At 46.0% G+C, this 21,380-nt stretch overlaps 1 protein-coding gene across 4 annotated transcripts in view; it reads left to right on the top strand.

Moving 5' to 3' along the window:
* The window catches only part of KLHDC10 (kelch domain containing 10), a 168,309-nt gene that overhangs the window by 25,040 nt on the left and 121,889 nt on the right, over positions 1-21,380 (top strand). For all 4 annotated transcript variants that reach the window (XM_077264428.1, XM_077264426.1, XM_077264430.1 and 1 more), the window contains one exon: positions 1,015-1,236. In XM_077264428.1, coding sequence (XP_077120543.1) covers positions 1,015-1,236 — 222 coding nt within the window. The remainder of the gene's footprint in view (positions 1-1,014; positions 1,237-21,380) is intronic.

The raw sequence follows: 21,380 nt of genomic DNA on the forward strand, positions 1-21,380 counted from the left end.
CTTAAAGTAATGATGGCCACTCGTTTTTCTTTACTTAGCTGCTTTTTTCTTGCCATAATACAAATTCTAACAGTCTATTCAGTAGGACTATCAGCTGTGTATCCACCAGACTTCTGCACAACACAACTGATGGTCCCAACCCCATTTATAAGGCAAGAAATCCCACTTATTAGGGCACACCTGTGAAGTGAAAACCATTCCCGGTGACTACCTCTTGAAGCTCATCAAGAGAATGCCAAGAGTGTGCAAAGCAGTCGTCAAAGCAAAAGGTGGCTACTTTGAAGAACCTAGAATATAAGACATATTTTTCGGTTGTTACACACTTTTTTGTTAAGTATATAATTCCACATGTGTTAATTCATAGTTTTGATGCCTTCAGTGTGAATGTACAATTATCATAGTCATGAAAATACAGAAAAATCTTTAAATGAGGTGTGTCCAAACTTTTGCTCTGTAATAAATATATATATATATATATATATATATATATATATATATATATATATATATATATATATATATATATATATATATATATATATATATATATATATATATATATATATTTACTATTATCCCAGGTTTATACCGGCTTGTGATTACTTACACATGTGTGCTCTTCAGTATTTAATCAATTTTTTTTTTTTAACAAAGTTGGTGCTCGATGAATAAAACATGAGAGGATTCCGCTGTGTTTTAGGATCCATTATTGGTTTTTGGTCATAAATACTGATGTGAAATATGAAAGTGTGAGGCTTAATGCAGTCTAAGAACTGAAAACAGTACTTTTAAATCAATAAACACTGTCTTAATTATGGCTTTATTTCTAATAAAATACCTAAGGACTGATAGTTGTCTCACCTTCATTTTGCTAAGCAATATTTTCACTCCCAATTGAGCATAGCACTCTTTTGGCTTCTATTTATGGGTATGGTATCCCCTAGTTCGTCTACCTTCTGTTTTTCATGCTTTCTCCTTATTTGTAACCTTTATATTGATATCTCTGTTTTGCAGGTCGCAGATCACCTCCTGCTAGAAGTGGACACCGATGTGTGGCGGATAATACTAATTTATATGTATTTGGTGGATACAATCCTGACTATGATGAATCCGGAGGCCCAGAAAATGAAGATTACCCTCTCTTTAGAGAGCTCTGGCGATATCATTTTGCTACAGCAACATGGCATCAAATGGGAACAGATGGGTACATGCCAAGGGAACTTGCATCCATGTCATGTGAGTATTGAAGCGACAGTCCTCTATAATCAGTCAATTATTTGCGTGGAGTTATGTAAGGACATGGTAAGATGCTGAGAACACTAACATTTATTTAGAAACCTGTCATTGTTTTTGTGAACTAGGCTCTCCTTACACCTGCATTGGAGCCTTCATCAGATTGTTATGTTTTGACATGAAAAATACCACGACATGTAGCATTCTATTACCTGTCAAATTGGTGGAAATCTTGACAAAGGCCCACAGACCCCACTTTAATTCAGTGGGTTTGGAGGCTTAAATTCTGCAGGTGATCTGGCCCTTTGTCTTGAAAAGAAAGCTTTATAAGCCCAACAGGGGGCAGAGCTACATATTTTCTTTCTGTACATTGCAATTTCTTGTGCTGATATCAGAATTGGCTGTGTCACGGCACAATTGCAATAAATCCCAGGGCTAGGGGCTCCTTCCATATCCCTAAAGCTAGGGGCCCTCTAGCTACCCCTGCTCCCCAGATTACCTAATGGTGAAGATGCCAAGGGCCAAGTGTCTTACTGAACTCCTGAATCAGTCCTTATCTGTCTCCTCTTCCATCCAGGTAAGTGGGGAGTTGTAGGGTATAGGATTACATAAGCCAGACTAACAAAGGAAGACTTACAGGGATAAATTGAAAATACCAATCATACAAATATGCACTCACAAACAGAGTTAAACACCAGGAAGTTAAAGGAAGGAAAAAACAAATCGAGGATGAGGATATTCACACAGACAAAACACCAAGCAACCATCTTTAGAACAACACTACAAACACCTCCTCAAGCAACCAAACCTCCAGAACCAGGCAGTATCAAACTGTCAATGCCTGCTTGCCAGAGACCTCATTGAACAGCTGAGCATATCAAAGCATGAAAGCTTCCAGGAGCTCTCAACTGATCAGATTAACCCCTGCACTGCAAGCAGAAACCTGCGCTGTTTAATATGAAGATGAAGTGCTTCTAATCGACGAAGTGCTTCTAATCAATGCAGGAGAATGAGAAATCCGTTTTCTTGCTCCTCTGTCGCGGTAAACCCGTGACACTATTTGCTTTAGAAATACATAGTACCTAATTAGTAGTGCAAACGTAATTTTGTTCAAAAAATGTTTCGAATAATATGGAGAAAAATCAAATTTTTTTATTGGTCAAACCAACATTATGGAGCCTATTCATTAAGATCAGTGTTGTGCACGCCAATCTTGGGCACATCACACTCCAGCGAGCTGATAATTTCCTCATTGAAGCACCAATATCCTTTTTTTTTTTTTTTCACACCAAATGTATATTTCCTGCCCTTAGAAATATACTTGCCAGCTGCAGTCTTCTGTTCTCAAATTGGGCATATTTCTTAATTTGCGCTTCCACCAGCTATTTGCTTCAGTCAAGGATTGGCAAATTTAACGCTGCTTAGATGGAGGGCGGTCTTGGACACTCTCCAATTCGCCAATGCTTTTAGATTCATTTTTAGGGGTGCATACATGTGTGGGGTCACACACATTCAGCAAAGCATCGCATTAGCTAAGCATCAAGCTAAAGGGCAGTTACTCCATGGCAATTAATCAGGGCAGGAGTCAGGAAACCCACACTCTGCTCTCCCTTTTATCCATGTGCTTTATTCCTATCCTCCTATGTTCCCTAGCCATCCAAATTCACTGCCCAATCCCCCCTCCATCACGACTCGTACACATCAGCCCCTCTATACTTGCCTCTCCCATGCACTTCTCACCTTCCTGAAAAACCTCAGTCCATCTTGCCCAAACACACTGCACCAAAAATCTTCGTACAATTTTGAAAACTTCTTGCTTTTTATCTTCCTACTCCTGATTTCGGGGGACATCTCCCGCAACCCCGGTACTCCATCCCACAACCTCAACCGGTACCCTACAGCATATCAAAATCATTCTAACCTTATTAATATTACTTGCAATTCCTCATCTCTCTTTCAATTGTGCCCTTTGGAATCCACGGTCTGTATGTACAAGCTTCCTTTCCTGCACATCTACTTTCTGAACAACTCTAAATCTGTTGTCCCTCACTGAAACCTGTATCCAGGAGTCAGACACTGTCTCCCCTGCTGCCATTTTTCATGGTGGATTACAATTCTTCCATTCCCCGAGACCCACAAACAGACCTGGTGGTGGAGTCGGGATACTCCTGTGCCACAATGCTCCTTCCAGGTCATTGCCCCCTTCCCCCCAGTTCCATCACTCTCTCATTTTCTTCTTTTGAGGTCCACACCATCAGGCTCTTTCGTCCCCTCTCCCTCAGAGTAGTGGTCATATATCGTCCCCCAGGCTCACCCACCCACTTCCTGGACCATTTCTGAGCCTGGTTGCCGCACTTCTTGTCCTCAGAACTCCCAACCCTTACCCTGGGAGACTTCAACATCCCCATTAACAGCCCCACTTCCACATCTGCATCCCAGCTTCTATCACTAACCATTTCTCTCGGCCGCTCACAGATCTCAACCTCTGAGACACACAAGGACGGTAACACCCTTGACCTGGTCTTTGTCCGCCTCTGTTCAATCTCCCACCTAAATAACTCACCGCTTTCCCTCTCTGACCACAACATTCTCTCCTTCATGCTCACAAAATCCTCGCTCACCCCAGCACACTCATAACTACCATTCAGTCAGAAATCTACATGCTATTAACCCTCATACACTTTCAGACTCCTTACACTCATCACTGTCCCCAAACTCCCCTTTTTCCTGTTCTGATCTGGGTGTACACCACTACAATGGCACTCTTAGAAGCACCCTGGACCAAGTAGCGCCCCTCACCCTCAAAACCTCCAAACAGAGTGAAACCGTACTGGCTCACATCGCAAACTCTGCTTCTTCAGTGATGTTCTAGAAGTGCTGAATGCTTATGGAGGAAAACTCGCACACCAGAAGACTTAACCCACTTCAAATTAATGTTAAAAACCTATAACTCTGCCCTTCACCTCGCCAAACAGACCTACTACACCACCCTGATCTCCTCACTATCCAACAACCCCAAGAAACTTTTTGACACCTTTCACTTCCTCCTTAGGCCCAAAGCACAAGCCCCTATCACAGACATTTGTGCTGATGAACTGGCCACCCACTGTATAGAGAAAATAGACCATATCCGTCAGGAAATCCGCTCCCAGCCACCAAGTGCAGTGACTCCCATCCCTCCCTGCATTTCCCTGGCTCACTTTCCACATTCGATCCCATCACAGAAGAAGTCTCCAAGCTCCTCTCTTCTTCTCGTCCGACTTGCACTACTAACCGCATTCCCTCTCATCTCCTCCAGTCTCTCCAGTCGTCACAACTCGCCTAACTACAATCTTTAATCTCTCCCTCTCCTCAGGCATTTTCCCGTCCTCCTTCAAACACACTATCATTACTCCACTATTAAAGAAACCCGCCTTCGACCCATCCTGCACAAATAACTGCAGACCGGTCTCCAACCTCCCCTTCATCTCTAAACTCTTGGGGCGCATAGTCTACTCCTGCCTTACCCGTTACCTCTCCACTCACTCCCTCGTAGACCCTTCACAGTCTGGCTTCCGCCCGGTACATTCGACAGAAACTGCACTCATCAAAGTGACCAATCACCTTCTAACAGCAAAATGTAACAGTGACCACTCTCTGCTCATTCTTCTCTACCTTTCTGCAGCTTTCGTCACTGTTGACCAACTTCTCCTACTCTCTAGGCTCCAGTCACTAGGCATTAAGGACACTGCTCTCTCCTGGATCTCTTCCTTTCTTTCTGACCGCTCCTTCAGTGTTCAGTTTGCTGGCTCCACTTCTTCTCCTCTTCATCTCACTGTCGGGGTACCTGGGGGCTCAGTCCTTGGCCCTCTTCTCTTCTTTCTCTACACTGCCCCAATTGGACAGACCGTCAGCAGATTCGGCTTTCAGTACCATCTTTGTGCCGATGACACACAACTAGTGTGTATCATAAATAACCCTTAAAAGTAGTAAATTTTATTAAATATATTTTAAAAATTCCACTTCCCAGTGAAAACAGAAATAGTTGTAACGGACCTACTACGTGCACCTGTCCTGATAGCCTGACCCTACACTTTCCTACTATCCCTTCCTAGCCTGTGGAGGTTGGCACCCTGATAGATGTTTTTGGCGCCCCCACTCCGCGACGGCTATCGCCTGCTAGCCCTATAGAGTTACTAACCAGCTAAAGGCGAGAAAACAAAAAGCAATAAAAGAGATGAAGGAAGGGCAAAAAGAAACTAAGTGCACAACTTATGCTAAATGACCTCCCTTGATAATGTCCCACACAGGACAGTATATAATGTCACTCAACATGCATATTTAGTCATTTAGTCACACAATGACTCAGATGAGCCCATATAACAATGCAACAAACATGGGGAAAAAAAAGCATAAATACAAATGACCTGGTTCAGTCCAGATTTACTGAAGCCCATGCATGACCAACTTGCTGGCAGTGTAACTACAGTTGTAATAGATAGTTGCATAGACATCCAGCCAGGATCCTTACGCCTAACAGCGCATAGAATAGAGTGATAAGCAAATGCCTACAGATAATGGGCTGTCCCAGCATCAGGGCACCTGCATCATTGACCTCCGGTTCATCATATCTGTATGTGCCCCCTGAGGAACCGTATGACGGGGAAACGCGTCGGGGCGTCTGTTGACTAACAGCTAAGTGTTCGGTTATCTTTGGGGGGATGGTATCTCCTTTACTGGCTGTTTTCTGTCAAATTTTTGTTTTGTTTTAGTCCAGTGCTCCATGCATTAATATAGACACTGACCATTGCCCATTATCTGTAGGCATGTGACTAAATGACTAAATATGCATGTTGAGTGACATTATATACTGTCCTGTGTGGGACATTATCAAGGGAGGTCATTTAGCATAAGTTGTGCACTTAGTTTCTTTTTGCCCTTCCTTCATCTCTTTTATTGCTTTTTGTTTTCTCGCCTTTAGCTGGTTAGTAACTCTATAGGGCTAGCAGGCGATAGCCGTCGCGGAGTGGGGGCGCCAAAAACATCTATCAGGGTGCCAACCTCCACAGGCTAGGAAGGGATAGTAGGAAAGTGTAGGGTCAGGCTATCAGGACAGGTGCACGTAGTAGGTCCGTTACAACTATTTCTGTTTTCACTGGGAAGTGGAATTTTTAAAATATATTTAGTAAAATTTACTTTTAAGGGTTATTTATGATACACACTTTGATTTTCCCTTTGATATATTACTTTACTGTATGTTTTTTCTGATGACACACAACTATACACGTCATACCCTGACCTTACCCCTGCTGTACTACAGAACGCCAGTGACTGTCTGTCCGTAGTCTCCAACATCTCTATCTGAAACTCAACCTCTCCAAAACTGAACTAAGTTAGAACTCAACCTCTACTAATCTCCCTAAATCTAACATCTCCCTTTTCGTGGGTGGCACCATAATAACACCCCGGCAGCAGGCGCTCTGTCTGGGTGTTATGTTTGACTCCGATCTCTCCTTCACCTCCCATATACAATCTCTTGCCGCTTACACCTAAAGAACATCTCTAGAATCCGCCCTTTTCTAACTATGGAAACAGCAAAAACCCTCACTGTCGCCCTGATCCACTCTCGCCTGGACTACTGCAATTCTCTATTAATTGGCCTCCCCCTCACTCAACTTTCCCATCTCCAGTCTATCCTTAATGCAGCAGCCAGGGTCGTCCATCTAGCTAATCGGCATTCAGACGTGTCCGCTCTTCGCCAGTCATTACACTGGCTGCCCATTCATTACAGGATACAATTCAAAGTACTTGTTCTCACCCACAAAGCTCTCCACAGTGCGGCACCCCCTTACATCTCCTCCCTCATTTCGTTCTATCGACCTAACCGACCACTGCGCTCTGCAAACGACTTTCGACTAACCTCTGCACTAATCCGTACCTCCCACTCCCGACTCCAAGACTTCTCTCGTGCTTCGCCAATCCTCTGGAATGCTCTACCTCAAGATATTAGGACCATCCACAATTTGCATAGATTTAGGCGCTCCCTCAAAACACATTTGTTCAGAGCGGCCTATCACGTTCCCTAATCAAAGTCATTTTATGTTTGTGTGTATCCCATTCACTACTTCCATCTATCCCCCACCCCCTGGAGATGGCTGGGCCATCATTGTAAATACATCATTGTAAATACACACCTGTACTTTGTATCTCCCCCACCTCATTGTAGATTGTAAGCTCTCACGAGCAGAGTCGTCTTATGTTGCTTTAATTATTGTATTGTTAATGTTGTTACTTATGACTGTTGTGTTTGAAACTGTTAAACTGTAAAGCGCTGCGGAATATGTTGGCTCTATATAAAGGTTATTATTATTATTATTAATTATCTGTATCTAGCACTAGAGAACATGTAACAACTCTGCTGGCATCACGTCATGGCCTCGCATCTCTCACACTATCTTACCCACTGCTCCAGGTCATGATGTGGTTTCTGTTTCTTGCCAGCTCCATGTTCTGTGTCTCTGCTCTCTGCATGCTTCATGGTTCTGTGTATAGAGGGGCGGTGCCTGAACTCTCTGGTTCTTATAGGAATCAGGTGCATCTGTTCCTGACCAATTACCAAGAGGCCTCCAGTATATAGTGCAGCTTCACCCAGTGTTCTGGGCCTGTGCAATGTGTTAGCTCAGTTAGTGTCTTGCTTCTGAGTTTGCCTGGCCTTGCTCTGAGTTACTCCCTCTCTGGAGGATTCTCTGTGTTATTTCCTTGGTCTTGTTGTCCGCCCACCAGGAGGCAGAATATCCTGGTCCCAGTGTCTTTGTCCTTGTGTCTTGTTCCATTGCCTTGTCTGTACTTAGTCTTACCTCGGTCTTCTAGTCTTTGGCTTCCTTCCCTGTTGTCTTTCCTTGTATTCTCAGTCTGCTTTCACTCCACACTCTTGCAGCTCTGCCTGCTCTGAACCTTTGTTACTTTACCTCTGCTCCTCACTTCTGCGTTTCTGCTCCTTTCTACTCAGCTTATCTTCTGCTGTTGCAGTTATCCCTTGCCGCAGCTTCTCTCCACATTCTTTGTGGCTCTGCTCAGCTTTGCTGCAGAGACCCCTCCCGCAGCTCCTCTCCGCTCCTTGCGGTTCTACCTGGCTCCGCTCCTTGCGGTTCTACCTGGCTCCGCTCCTTGCGGTTCTACCTGGCTCCGCTCCTTGCGGTTCTACCTGGCTCCGCTCCTTGCGGTTCTACCTGGCTCCGCTCCTTGCGGTTCTACCTGGCTCCGCTCCTTGCGGTTCTACCTGGCTCCGCTCCTTGCGGTTCTACCTCTCCTGCTCTTGGCTCTAGCTCCTGTGCTTTCACTCTGCATCCGCTCTTGCGGTCTTTATCCACTTATTCCTAGGTCCTCGTGTCTGTACAGGTTCTTACCCGTTCTACCTACCTGCCTGCTGACCGGTCCCTACCGGTTCTTCCAGTGTACCAGTCTTGTCCACCAGTCCTGCCAGAGAGCCAGCCGTGCCCGCCTGCCTACCAGAGAGCCAGCCGTGCCCGCCTGACAGTGTTCCTGTTGTACCCGTCTGCCTGCCTATGTGCCAGCCGTGCCCGCTTGCTTGTCTATGTTCCGTTCCCCGGTGGGATCAGCAGCCACAACCAGACTCCACCCTGGAGTGGTACCTGGTAGCTTCCTATTGTATAAGTCTGACCTCACCATCAGAGGCTCCAGCGAACACCTAGGAAGCTACTTAGTTACGCCCCTTCCAGGGAAGTTTGGTCTGTGGTCCAGTGGGACCACTCCCCCGCACGCCCGCGCCAACCAGTCTGGGCGCGAGCATGACAGTTTGACAGTTTGCACAGGCCATGGCCTCCGCTGTATCCCATGTCCTACCGCTCGCAGAGCATGATGAACTTTTTTCCTGCCCGTATGAGCAACCTGAAAAATTTGTTCCACCAAGGGTGGTTCAGATTGAAGAGACCTCTGACCCAATTATAGTCTCTAATGCTCTCTTCAAGCAACTTCAGGCCTATGAGGAGGAGCACTACCCAGCTGACCCACCTAGGTTCTATGGGAATCCTGAAGAATGTCAGGGGTTCCTGAAACAGTGCTTACGCTACATCCTGCAGAATGCAGCTTGTTTTCCCTCTGACTGGGTCGAGGTGGGTTACATCATGTCCTACCTGGCCGAAGATGCTCTAATATGGATAACTCCCCTCTGGGAAGCAGGGGATCCTATCGTCATGAACCTAGGGGCCTTCCTAGTGGCCTTCCGTAAAGTATTTGACAAGCCTTGTCCTGCTGCTCCTGTTAAGTCTTCCCCATCCAGATCCGAGAGGCGCTCCAGACGGGCGAAACCCGTGAAGAAACCCCCACGTCAAGCCATGACCGTCTGTGACCCTCCTGTTCCTCTACCCGTTAAAGCACCTACCTGTGTGAAGCCTAAGAAGGTTGATGAGAGTGGGCTGGTAAAGCAGCAGCCTGAAATCAGCCATAAGAAGGGCATACAATGTCGCTGCGGTTGTGAGGAACACCTGGATGGCCTCTGTCCAGGGGATCTTAAGCTCCAAAACCTTGGGCCAGTTGGAGAGGCTGCCCCTGGCGAGAGTACTTCCTCTCCATCTAAGTTAATGACTGTTTCTCTGCCTTCTGGGAGCTTTGGTGTGTCTAAGCCGCCTGTCATACGGAGTCGGTGTATGGTCTCCGTTCTTCAGCTCCAGAACCCAGTGTGGGCGTTACCTGATAATGGCCGAACCCTGCTAAAGAGCAGTCTAGTCCTGCAAGGACAACTACAGCTCCAAGTTGGAGCCTTATACACGAAGAAGTTTGTTTTCCATATGCTGTCTGTTATGCCCATGGGTCATTCTAAGCCAAGGACTCTACCACCCGCTCTGGTCAAGAGTTGCAGTAAGGTGCTTCGTTTGAACTTACCCAGTCTTGAGAAGTGTCTGGTTCCCATGCGTCAAAGACACTCAGCAGTGACATCTTCTTCTGCTGGTCTGCTAGTCGTCGAGTCAAGCTGTGCTGACGTCACCGAAGATGGGGAAACTGTGACTATGTCTCCACACATCTCCAGCGACTATACCAGTAAACACTTAGTCGTCGAGTCAAGATGTGCTAATGTCACAGAAGATGGGGAAGCGGTGACTATCTCTCCACACATCTCCAACGACTTTACCTGTATTCCATTCCTAGGAACATCCCCGCCGCTTGGACGATTTCTTCTGGATAACGGGCAGAAGATGGTTCCTATGTTTATACCTTCTGCATCCTTGTGGCCGGCTGGTGAAGATTTCAAAACAGAAGTTTGTTCACCTCAATTCTTCTCTGACCCGGTGGAGCTGATGCTCTCCACATTCCTCTCTAGTGACTTTTCCTGTGTTCAGTACTCTAGAACAGAGGTCCCCAACCTTTTTTGCACCAGGGACTGGCTTTAAGCAAGACCAGTTTTCCATGGCCCGGTGGGGGTGGGGCAGGGGCGGGGCTTTGGTCATATGGGGGTGGGGTTATGGAGGGATGGAGCTTAGTGCATACTTATCATATAATTATGACATTTATAATGAGAATGTGATTCAACTTACCATAGGTTCAGAATGAGTGGGAGCACCATTATTGCCCCATAGCTGTGCCATATAGTGCTCTGCACCATTATTGCCCCATAGCTGTGCCATATAGTGCTCTGCACCATTATTGCCCCATAGCTGTGCCATATAGTGCTCTGCACATTCCATAATTGCCCCATAGCTGTGCCATACAGTGCTCTGCACCGTTTATTATTGCCCCATAGCTGTGCCATACAGTGCTCTGCACTGTTCATAATTGCCCCATAGCTGTGCCATATAGTGCTCTGCACCATTATTGCCCCATAGCTGTGCCATATAGTGCTCTGCACCGTTTATTATTGCCCCATAGCTGTGCCATACAGTGCTCTGCACTGTTCATAATTGCCCCATAGCTGTGCCATATAGTGCTCTGCACCATTATTGCCCCATAGCTGTGCCATATAGTGCTCTGCACATTCCATAATTGCCCCATAGCTGTGCCATACAGTGCTCTGCACCGTCCATTATTGCCCCATAGCTGTGCTGCTGCTGCTGCAATAAAAATAATAAAACACATACTCACCTGTCTTGCTTGCAGCTCCTCGGCGCCATCTTCCCGGCGTCTCTCTGCACTGACTGATCAGGCAGAGGGTGATGCGCACACTATATGCGTCATCGCGCCCTCTGACCTGCACAGTCAGTGAGGAGAGACGCCGGGAAGATGGAGACAGCGCTCGGCGTGTGGGAACGAGGAGAGGTGAATATGAGATACTTACCTGCTCCCGGCGTCCCGCTCCTTCCCCCTGCCTGTCTTCGGTGCCGCCGCAGCCTCTTTCTCTATCAGCGGTCACCGGCACCGCTTCATTAGAGAAATGAATAGGCGGCTCCGCCCCTATGGGAGGTGGAGCAGCCTATTCATTTCTCTAATGAGCGGTCCCACGTGACCGCTGAACAGGGGCGCCGCGGACCGGCTGAAAAACCCCAACGGCCCGGTCCCGGTCCGCGGACCGGCGGTTGGGGACCTCTGCTCTAGAACATCTCTGCTATCTGAAAGTTTGTCTCTGGATATCGGGCAGAAGGTGTATCCTGTCAGCATTCCTTCAGCTTCCATGTGGCCGGCTGGTGAAGATAACAAATCGGTATCTTCCAAGTCCCTGCTTCTTGTCTACCCTGAGGAAATGGTCCAGTCCTTTGAGAAAGCTAACCCTATTGGGTACAATGAGACTTTCCTATCCGAGATTTCTGATGAAGCTAACCCTGCAGAGCACAAAGAGACTTTGTTTTCTGAGATACCTGGTGACTCTCCTGCCGCCTTCTACCCTGAAGATGTCATGTTGGCCTGGACTATGTGTGCTCCCATCCTTCTTCTACAAGTTATTCTGGCGGGCTTGAAGAAGAGGGGCCGTAAAGGGGGGTGTACTGTAACAACTCTGCTGGCATCACGTCATGGCCTCGCATCTCTCACACTATCTTACCCACTGCTCCAGGTCATGATGTGGTTTCTGTTTCTTGCCAGCTCCATGTTCTGTGTGTCTGCTCTCTGCATGCTTCATGGTTCTGTGTATAGCGGGGCGGCGCCTGAACTCTCTGGTTCTTATAGGAATCAGGTGCATGTCCAATCTGTTCCTGACCAATTACCAAGAGGCCTCCAGTATATAGTGCAGCTTCACCCAGTGTTCTGGGCCTGTGCAATGTGTTAGCTCAGTTAGTGTCTTGCTTCTGAGTTTGCCTGGCCTTGCTCTGAGTTACTCCCTCTCTGGAGGATTCTCTGTGTTATTTCCTTGGTCTTGTTGTCCGCCCACCAGGAGGCAGAATATCCTGGTCCCAGTGTCTTTGTCCTTGTGTCTTGTTCCATTGCCTTGTCTGTACTTAGTCTTACCTCGGTCTTCTAGTCTTTGGCTTCCTTCCCTGTTGTCTTTCCTTGTATTCTCAGTCTGCTTTCACTCCACACTCTTGCAGCTCTGCCTGCTCTGAACCTTTGTTACTTTACCTCTGCTCCTCACTTCTGCGTTTCTGCTCCTTTCTACTCAGCTTATCTTCTGCTGTTGCAGTTATCCCTTGCCGCAGCTTCTCTCCACATTCTTTGTGGCTCTGCTCAGCTTTGCTGCAGAGACCCCTCCCGCAGCTCCTCTCCGCTCCTTGCGGTTCTACCTGGCTCCGCTCCTTGCGGTTCTACCTGGCTCCGCTCCTTGCGGTTCTACCTGGCTCCGCTCCTTGCGGTTCTACCTGGCTCCGCTCCTTGCGGTTCTACCTGGCTCCGCTCCTTGCGGTTCTACCTGGCTCCGCTCCTTGCGGTTCTACCTGGCTCCGCTCCTTGCGGTTCTACCTGGCTCCGCTCCTTGCGGTTCTACCTCTCCTGCTCTTGGCTCTAGCTTCTGTGCTTTCGCTCTACATCCGCTCTTGCGGTCTTTCTCTACTTATTCCTAGGTCCTCGTGTCTGTACAGGTTCTTACCCGTTCTACATACCTGCCTGCTGACCGGTCCCTACCGGTTCTTCCAGTGTACCAGTCTTGTCCACCAGTCCTGCCAGAGAGCCAGCCGTGCCCGCCTGCCTACCAGAGAGCCAGCCGTGCCCGCCTGACAGTGTTCCTGTTGTACCCGTCTGCCTGCCTATGTGCCAGCCGTGCCCGCTTGCTTGTCTATGTTCCGTTCCCCGGTGGGATCAGCAGCCACAACCAGACTCCACCCTGGAGTGGTACCTGGTAGCTTCCTATTGTATAAGTCTGACCTCACCATCAGAGGCTCCAGCGAACACCTAGGAAGCTACTTAGTTACGCCCCTTCCAGGGAAGTTTGGTCTGTGGTCCAGTGGGACCACTCCCCCGCACGCCCGCGCCAACCAGTCTGGGCGCGAGCATGACAGTTTGACAGAACACTAGTATTGCACATAGAACCTTAGGTAGTGGGCCCTGGTGTCTTGTCACACATCTGCTTTGCCTATCTTCAATTGAATAGGAGTTGATCTGCAGTTCTTGGCAACAATTGCTATATATGATATTGTTGACCTAAACATTATTTTTTGTTGGTTTTTTAGTCCCCCCCCCCCCCTCCTCCTTCATTTCGGAGGTGTAAAACTTGAATTAAAGAGTCATTTTCTGACGTTGCATACAAAAAATATTAATTTTATTTCTACGTAAACTCAGAATATTAAGTTGTTTTTGTTTGTTTAATGCACAGCTTGAAAAGGTCATATAGCCCTTCACCCCTATATTGAAGCCAGACTGAAAGTTTTCCATCTTGGTTTGTAATTTTGCCATGGGTTCACCTTTTTGGACCATTCAATTCCTTTAATTAGCTCATAGGACCTTAAAGAAAAGTGATTTGAAACTGTATTATGGCCGAAATAAATCCGCATTTTGCATCTGTTACTTACATCATAACTGAACCTCAAGTGATTTATTCCAATGAACTTGACATGGGGTCATATGGTGGTTTTAGTGGTCTCAGTATAACTGGGCTAGAGGAGGCCATGAGAAGGCTGCAATTTTTGCTTACGTCCAAATCAATGGCTGAGTAACTTCAGTGTCTTACACAAGCAGGCATTTTACGTGGTGTGTGTCTTAAGTCAATTCATGTGACAAAGTCCTTTTTATTATAGAAAGGTTGGCACATTGTCAGCCAGCCAGTCTCTGCTGTGTGAGGGCTGTGACCCCCACATATTAACAAGTGAGGGGTGGCAAGTGTAATGTGAGCTTGCATGTAGAAACTGTGCCGTCTCTGTAAGGCTACGTTCACATTAGCGTCATGCGACGCAGCGTCGCCGACGCACGACAACGCATGCGTCATGCGCCCCTATCTTTATCATTGGGGACGCATGCGTTGCGTTGTCGTGCGTTTTCGGTAAAACGCACGACGCATGCGTCGTTTCACCGCACCTGACCGGCGTCGGAGACGCTACATGTAGCATTTTTGTTGCGTCCAAAAAACGCGCGCGTCGCACTTGCGTCGCTCGTGCGTCGTCAATGCGTTACAATTTCCCATTGAAACCTATTGACAACGCACTTGCGTCGCGGGTGTGCGTCGTGCGTGCGTCATGCGACGCATGCGTCGTTAGATAAAATGAAACAAAAAAGTGTCTAGACAATGTCTAGACAGTGCAAACAGTGAGAAAAACATCCCACATATATAAAGAAAATGTTGGATTGTTTGTCACTTCTGCTGCAGCATCTTGAGGCAAGACACCAGAGGCACATCTCCAGAACATCTAGACGCATCACACCAGAACACCAGACGACTTCTACTATTCATCCGCTGTCCAGAGATGTAAGTATAGAATGATTCTGTGCATTTTCTCCATGTTTTTTAAAATTATTTTTGCAAGTTGTGTTTTATATTCTGCACTGTGGTTAGGATATTGTGGTATTTTTGGTCTGGTTCTGATGTATGGCGTTGTATACGATGGCGTTTCATGGTCTGCGGCCTTGATTATTGTTCTTTCCAGGATAGATTTTTCGTTTCCATTTTTTGGTTTGGTGGTGTTTTTTGTATTCAGTTGTGATGTTTTATTCTTGCGTTATATGATGGCGTTTAATAGTCTCCGGCCCTGTCGGTTTTATTGTAAAGTATGGTAGTATAGAATGATTCTGAGCTCTTTTATTACATTTAGTAATTTTTTATTGCAAGTTGTGTATTATGTTCAGCACTGTGGTTGTGTAAAGACATCGTTGTATGTTTATGGTTGTGAGGTATGGCGCGTATTGGCCCTTTTATTGTCTTCGGCCCTGTCGGTTTTATTGTAAAGTATGGTTTGTTATTAATGTTTCTGCCCTTAATTTTTCGGGGTTGTTAATTTTTTACTTTCAAAAAAATATTGTGTTTTTTGTGTTGCTCCGTGCATACTGTACTTTAAAAAAAAAAAAAAAAAAAACACTTTTGGGATTACTACATTGGGTCTGTTGTAGATTAGTCTTCTTATCTTTAGGCTTTTGTACTCTGGCATTGGGTTGTCTCTGCCATTGTTTCTTTAATTTAATCAATGTGGCAGTGTTGTTTGCTCAGCGTTAGTTCAGTTGGAGTGCAATGTTCTTTGTGGTTTAATTTTTTTTTTTTTTTTTTTTTTTTTTTAATTTATTGCTGGATTGTGCATAGGAGCATAGTATCAATGTTATTTTGTTCTTTATTTCAGAATTGCATTAGTCATGGCCAGCGGCAGCGACTCGAGCAACACCCCACCGCTGAGGAGTGCGGTGAGTACATGATCTACTATTGCTTACTATTCGCTGTCATTTGTAGATGGGTCACTCAACTTTTTGGTAAACTATTTTGCAGGCTTCTTCAAGTGAGGAGGAGAACCAGGAGGAAGAGAGGGAGCAGGAGCAGGGACCACGGGGCCAAGCTGTGGTTGCAGCACGGAGAGTAAGTATTTTTTTCAAACCTATTCATTTTTTTTGTTTAATTTTTTTTTTTTTTGCAGGTATGGGGGGTGGTGGGAGGTTGTGGTGTTGTGTGTAGTAGGTGGCGGTGGAGGAGGTAGGGACAATTTTTTTTATCTTTCAAACATTAATATTTTCCATTTTTTCTAGGTTTCACAACGGGCCCTGGATGAACCACTCGATATTGACATGATGGTGGCATCCATTGAAGCACGGGGCCCGTTGTGGGACAGCCGTGACCCCCGGCACGCGGACCAGGGCATATTGCGCCGTCTGTGGATAGAGGTGGCACTATCGCTGTGGGATGGCTTCGACAGCGCTTCACCCAAGGCCAAAGCTAGTTTCCGTAAGTATTTACAAAATGCTGCTGTGACCCATCATGCCAGGATTACACAACCGTCTGTGATGTCTTCTATTGGGATTGCACACGGTTGCGTAATCGTTTTCAATATATTATCTAAAACCTTTTTTATTTTTTTAATTTATACACAGTTAAACAATTGAAGACCAGATGGCGCTCCATGAAGGACCGTTTCAAGAGGGGCCTGAAAAAGGAGGGACAGACTCGTAGTGGTGCTGCCGCTTCAAGGACCTCGGTGTACAAGTACAACCGTATACTGCAGTTCTTGCGACCGGTCCTTGGAAGCAGAGAGTAAGTATAGTACCTATGCACACACCTAGTTTTTATAACATTCCTATTCACATACTACATTCCAGCCACGTAGCTTATTGCCCAGCCATTTATTTTGGCAAGTACCAAGTATAGAAAGGAAGAAAAAAAGGCAAGCTCACCGAGGCGTGAAAAGTAAAAAATACATAATTTTATCCTCTTCAATCATAAGCAGAGGATGAAACATCAGCACAATACAATAGACACTATCTACGCGTTTTAGGTGACAGGGAACATCAGACCTGAAACGCGTAGATAGTGTTTTTATTGTATTGTGCTGATGTTTCATCCTCGGCTTCTGATTGAAGTGAATAAAGTATTTTGTTTTTACTTTTCACGCCTCGTTGACCTTGAATTTTTTATTCATTTCTGGTCTTCTCACACTTGACACAGCGGCTCCCTTCTGGGATTACTACAATGTTGAGCTTGACTTACTAGCAATTTCACTGAAATCAGAAGTATAGAGAACACAGAAAAATAGTAGATTGGCCATGCCCAGCCAATATTTAATAGTGGAGTAGTATAGTGGCTATCCAGGTGTATCCGCGATTTTTTAGACACAAAAAAGTAAAATATAATCGATACGGCATACATTCCACTGCAAAGCAGGTTATGTTCCCATGGTTACTCAGCTCGCAGGACCTGTGATGACGTCTCGGTCACATGACCGTGACGTCATGGCAGTTCCAACTTAAGCATAATTGTGTGGCGTTGCAAACCACAACCATGGGTGACTATTGTGAATTAAATACCTTTTTTTTAATATTGATGGTGCATATGCAGTGTCAATATTAAAAATAGGTTAATATTAATGGCGGCAATGGATATCTGGCGGTAAAGTTAATTAATGACGCATGTTAAATGTGATATTTAGTATACTAATGGTTTCCTTATGTTTTCACAGAACACACAGCAGCACCCGCGAGACTGTCCGACCCTCTGGAGCGGTCCTTTGTGAAGCGCCATCTGAACAGTCGCAGCCATCCCACAGCGAGAGCAGGTCTGCACCACCCCAATCTGGCGAACCGGCAGCCGGTCCATCAGATGTTCCCCTGGCCGAGGCCTCTGTCGCTCCTTCCTTTGGGTCTTCCCGACAGCGGGCCTCGGACAGGGCGGTCATGCCCGAATTTTTACATCTGAGCACCGTATTTCAGAATGGTTTCAAGGCGATGTGCGATAAAATGTGCAATATCGAACGTCGTCTTGAAAACATCGAAACGGATCTCTCGAGGCCGGCCAAACATTTTTTTTAATGCCATTCACAACGGCATAGTTGAACATCTTACGCCGGAACTCCAGATTTCGGTCATGCAGGGCTGCAACAATGTATATGTCAGTGCTCTGCAGCAGGCTCGGGTCATGCAGTCAGCGACAACTATGCCCGCAGTACCATCGTTGGCTGCCATGACTCCGACTCCTGCTGCAGAGCACCACCACAGAGCTCCGCGTGCCGAGGGCCACCGCCACCGCCACCACAGAACAGACCCCCAAAGTTCAGAGCATGACAGGCCTTCAAGGGGACACAGACGGGAAGCCGACCCACACCCAGAGGGAGAGAGGAGGAAAAAGAAGAAGAAGATGACGACGACAAGCACTACGACCTTGGCTATGGCTGCTCCCAAAAGTACCACCAGAAAACACCCCGGGTCGACCCGGAGCACAACAAGTACCCAGGCTGGGTCTACCCGGAGTACACCCAGTACCCAGCCTGGGTCTACAAGGAGTACACCATCTACACAGCCTGGGTCTACCCGGAGCCGGAGTAGCCAGCCAAGGACACTGGTCATCCCTCCTCCTCCCTCATCTCCTGCTTTGGTAGTCTCGCCAACATCCACTGGCTGGATGGATCTCGGCATCCCGTCTAGTGTCCTAGAGTATGCTGCTTCCTCCCCCTCGTCCTCCGCCTCGGTCTCCTCAACACCCCCAAAAAGTGTGGGATATCAATCCCCTTTCGTTGCGGATGTTGGTACCCCCTAATAACATTTCCCAATTTTTTTTTTTTGTACCCTAAATAAATGTTGTTTTTTTTTTTTTTTTTTAAACAAATTTTTTTTATTGTCTCAAATAAAGTTTGCACCAAAACACACCTTGCGCCGTATACACAAATCTTGTCTTTGTAACACCTGATGTGCAATGTCTGACAATATTTATCAAATTTTTTTTTTCATTGTTTATAGGGCTGTCGCTCATTGTACTCGGATGTTACAAATACAAACAGCATTGCTCAATATGTCAAGTTTACAATGTACCATCAGACAACGATTTCAGTATAGATAAAGTTGTTTTTTGTGTGTAACCAACGTTATCTTTTCTGAAATCGTAAAAACGATTGAGCCCCTGCTGTGAGTTTTTTGGTGTCAGCGAATGATTTGGAATTGTTTTTGGGTAACTGATCAGACGCTGTCATTGTTGGATCGGCGAGTTTAGAACGATCCAGCGATGTCTTTGTTTTAAATAAGGGAATATTGGGTTACTAGCGCACTGTTTTAAACACTCCAATAAAAAGTGAACAATACCCCACAAATATAAAACAGTGTCTACCACGTCCTTCGCCGTCATCTGTCCGCACTGACACTGTGATTCCCGCCCGTAAAGCTGAGCACACCGTTGACTTAATAATAACGATCATAATAACACGAAGATTAAACCATGTGATCTTGCCATGAAACACGGCCAACATCAGAAACAAAGTATGCAGCAAATTGGTCCCTCATATGAGCAATCTCCACAGTTGTCCGCAGAGGATGAGCTTGATAATCAGGCAATGGATTTGGTATGGGTTCATCGAGTTCCACGTTGACTCTCTCTTTATCAATAATAAAATTGTGGAGAACCACACACGCCTTCACCACCTCATCCACTGTCTCAATTTTCAAATTTATAGCGGATCCTAAGATACGCCATTTGGAGGCCAGGATGCCAAAGGCGCACTCCACAGTTCTTCTGGCCCTGGACAGTCTATAATTAAAAATACTTTTGGTGCGGTCCAACCCCCGACTGGAGTACGGTTTAAGTAGGTTGCCACTCATTTGAAAAGCCTCATCCCCAACCACAACAAATGGCAGGGCCGGTCCTTCGGTGTTGGGAAGAGGTCGTGGCTGGGGGAAATTAAAATTGTTCTCGTATAATCTTTGGCCCATGTCTGACTCCTTAAATGTCCGTGAATCATTGGCACGGCCAAATGCTCCAATGTCCACGGCAAGAAACCTGCAGTCAGCACCTGCAATGGCCATGAGGACGGTGGAAAAGGTTTTTTTGTAGTTAAAAAACAGCGAACCACTTCGTGCAGGCTTTAAAATCCGAATGTGCTTCCCGTCAACTGCTCCAATACAATTAGGGAAGGAACACACTTGTTCGAATTTTTGGGCGTTGGCCTGCCATATTTCTGTTGTAGGGATGGGTAAAAACTCCTCCCGGAGGTTGTCCCACAATGCGCGGCATGTGTCGGCAATAATACCAGACAGTGTGGAGACTCCAATCCGAAACTGGAAATGCAGTGATCTCAAGGTCTCTCCAGTAGCAAGGAAACTGACAAGAAGAAAAATAAAAAATAATGTAATTTAATTAAATTGTTTTGAAAGAATTTTTAATTCTTAATTACAATCCCCCACCCCACAAATCCAAAACACGTTACTTTAACCCTTTCACGACATGCGCCGTACATGTACTGTGCATGCCGTGTCTCCCCCTTTGATGTGGGCTCCGGCGCTGAGCCCACATCAAAGTTGCAACATGTCAGCTGTTTTGGACAGCTGACATGTGCGCGCAATAGCGGCGGGTGAAATCGCTATTCACCCGCGGCTATTAACCTGTTAAATGCCGCTGTCAAACGCAGACAGCGGCATTTAACTACCGCATGGAATTTTTTTTTACACCATTTAGATAAAAAATAACCTAGTCATAGGTGTCTATGAACTCGTACTGACCTGGAGAATCATAATGGCAGGTTAGTTTTAGCATTTAGTGAACCTAGCAAAAAAAAAAAAAAAAACAAGTGTGGGATTGCACTTTTTTTGCAATTTCACCGCACTTGAAATTTTTTTTCCCGTTTTCTATTACATGACATGGTAAAACCAATGATGTAATTCAAAAGTACAACTCGTCACGCAAAAAATAAGCCCTCACATGGCCATATTGACGGAAAAATAAAAAAGTTATGGCTCTGGGAAGGAGGTGAGCGAAAAACGAAAACACAAACACGAAAAAGGGCCGCGGGGTGAAGGGGTTAAAAAATGGCAAGAACATATAAATCCTTCACATTGCATTACGTACCGTAGAGTCACCAGCAGACGTTCCTCGGGGGAAATCGATTTACGGAGCTGCGTGTCCTGCCTGGAAATGGTTCCTTCCACCAGACGCAACAGATATCGGAAGCTGTTTTGTGACATCCTTGTGTATTCAAAGTATTTATCCTGGTTCTCATTTAATTCGCCAAACAGACAATGATAGGCTCCACGACTCTCTCGGACTTCCACTATAGGGTGTAGCCAAAAACGCCGATGACTCCTTCTCCGTAGTTTGTCCCTTTTCCTCTGTTCATGACAGGCAATAGCATAAGCAATAGCAAGGGCTAATTCCAGCTCAAAATTGAGGTAGATAATCTCCATGGGACGAT

The sequence above is a fragment of the Ranitomeya variabilis genome, chromosome 5 (genome assembly GCF_051348905.1).
Source record: "Ranitomeya variabilis isolate aRanVar5 chromosome 5, aRanVar5.hap1, whole genome shotgun sequence".
Classification (NCBI taxonomy): domain Eukaryota; kingdom Metazoa; phylum Chordata; class Amphibia; order Anura; family Dendrobatidae; genus Ranitomeya; species Ranitomeya variabilis.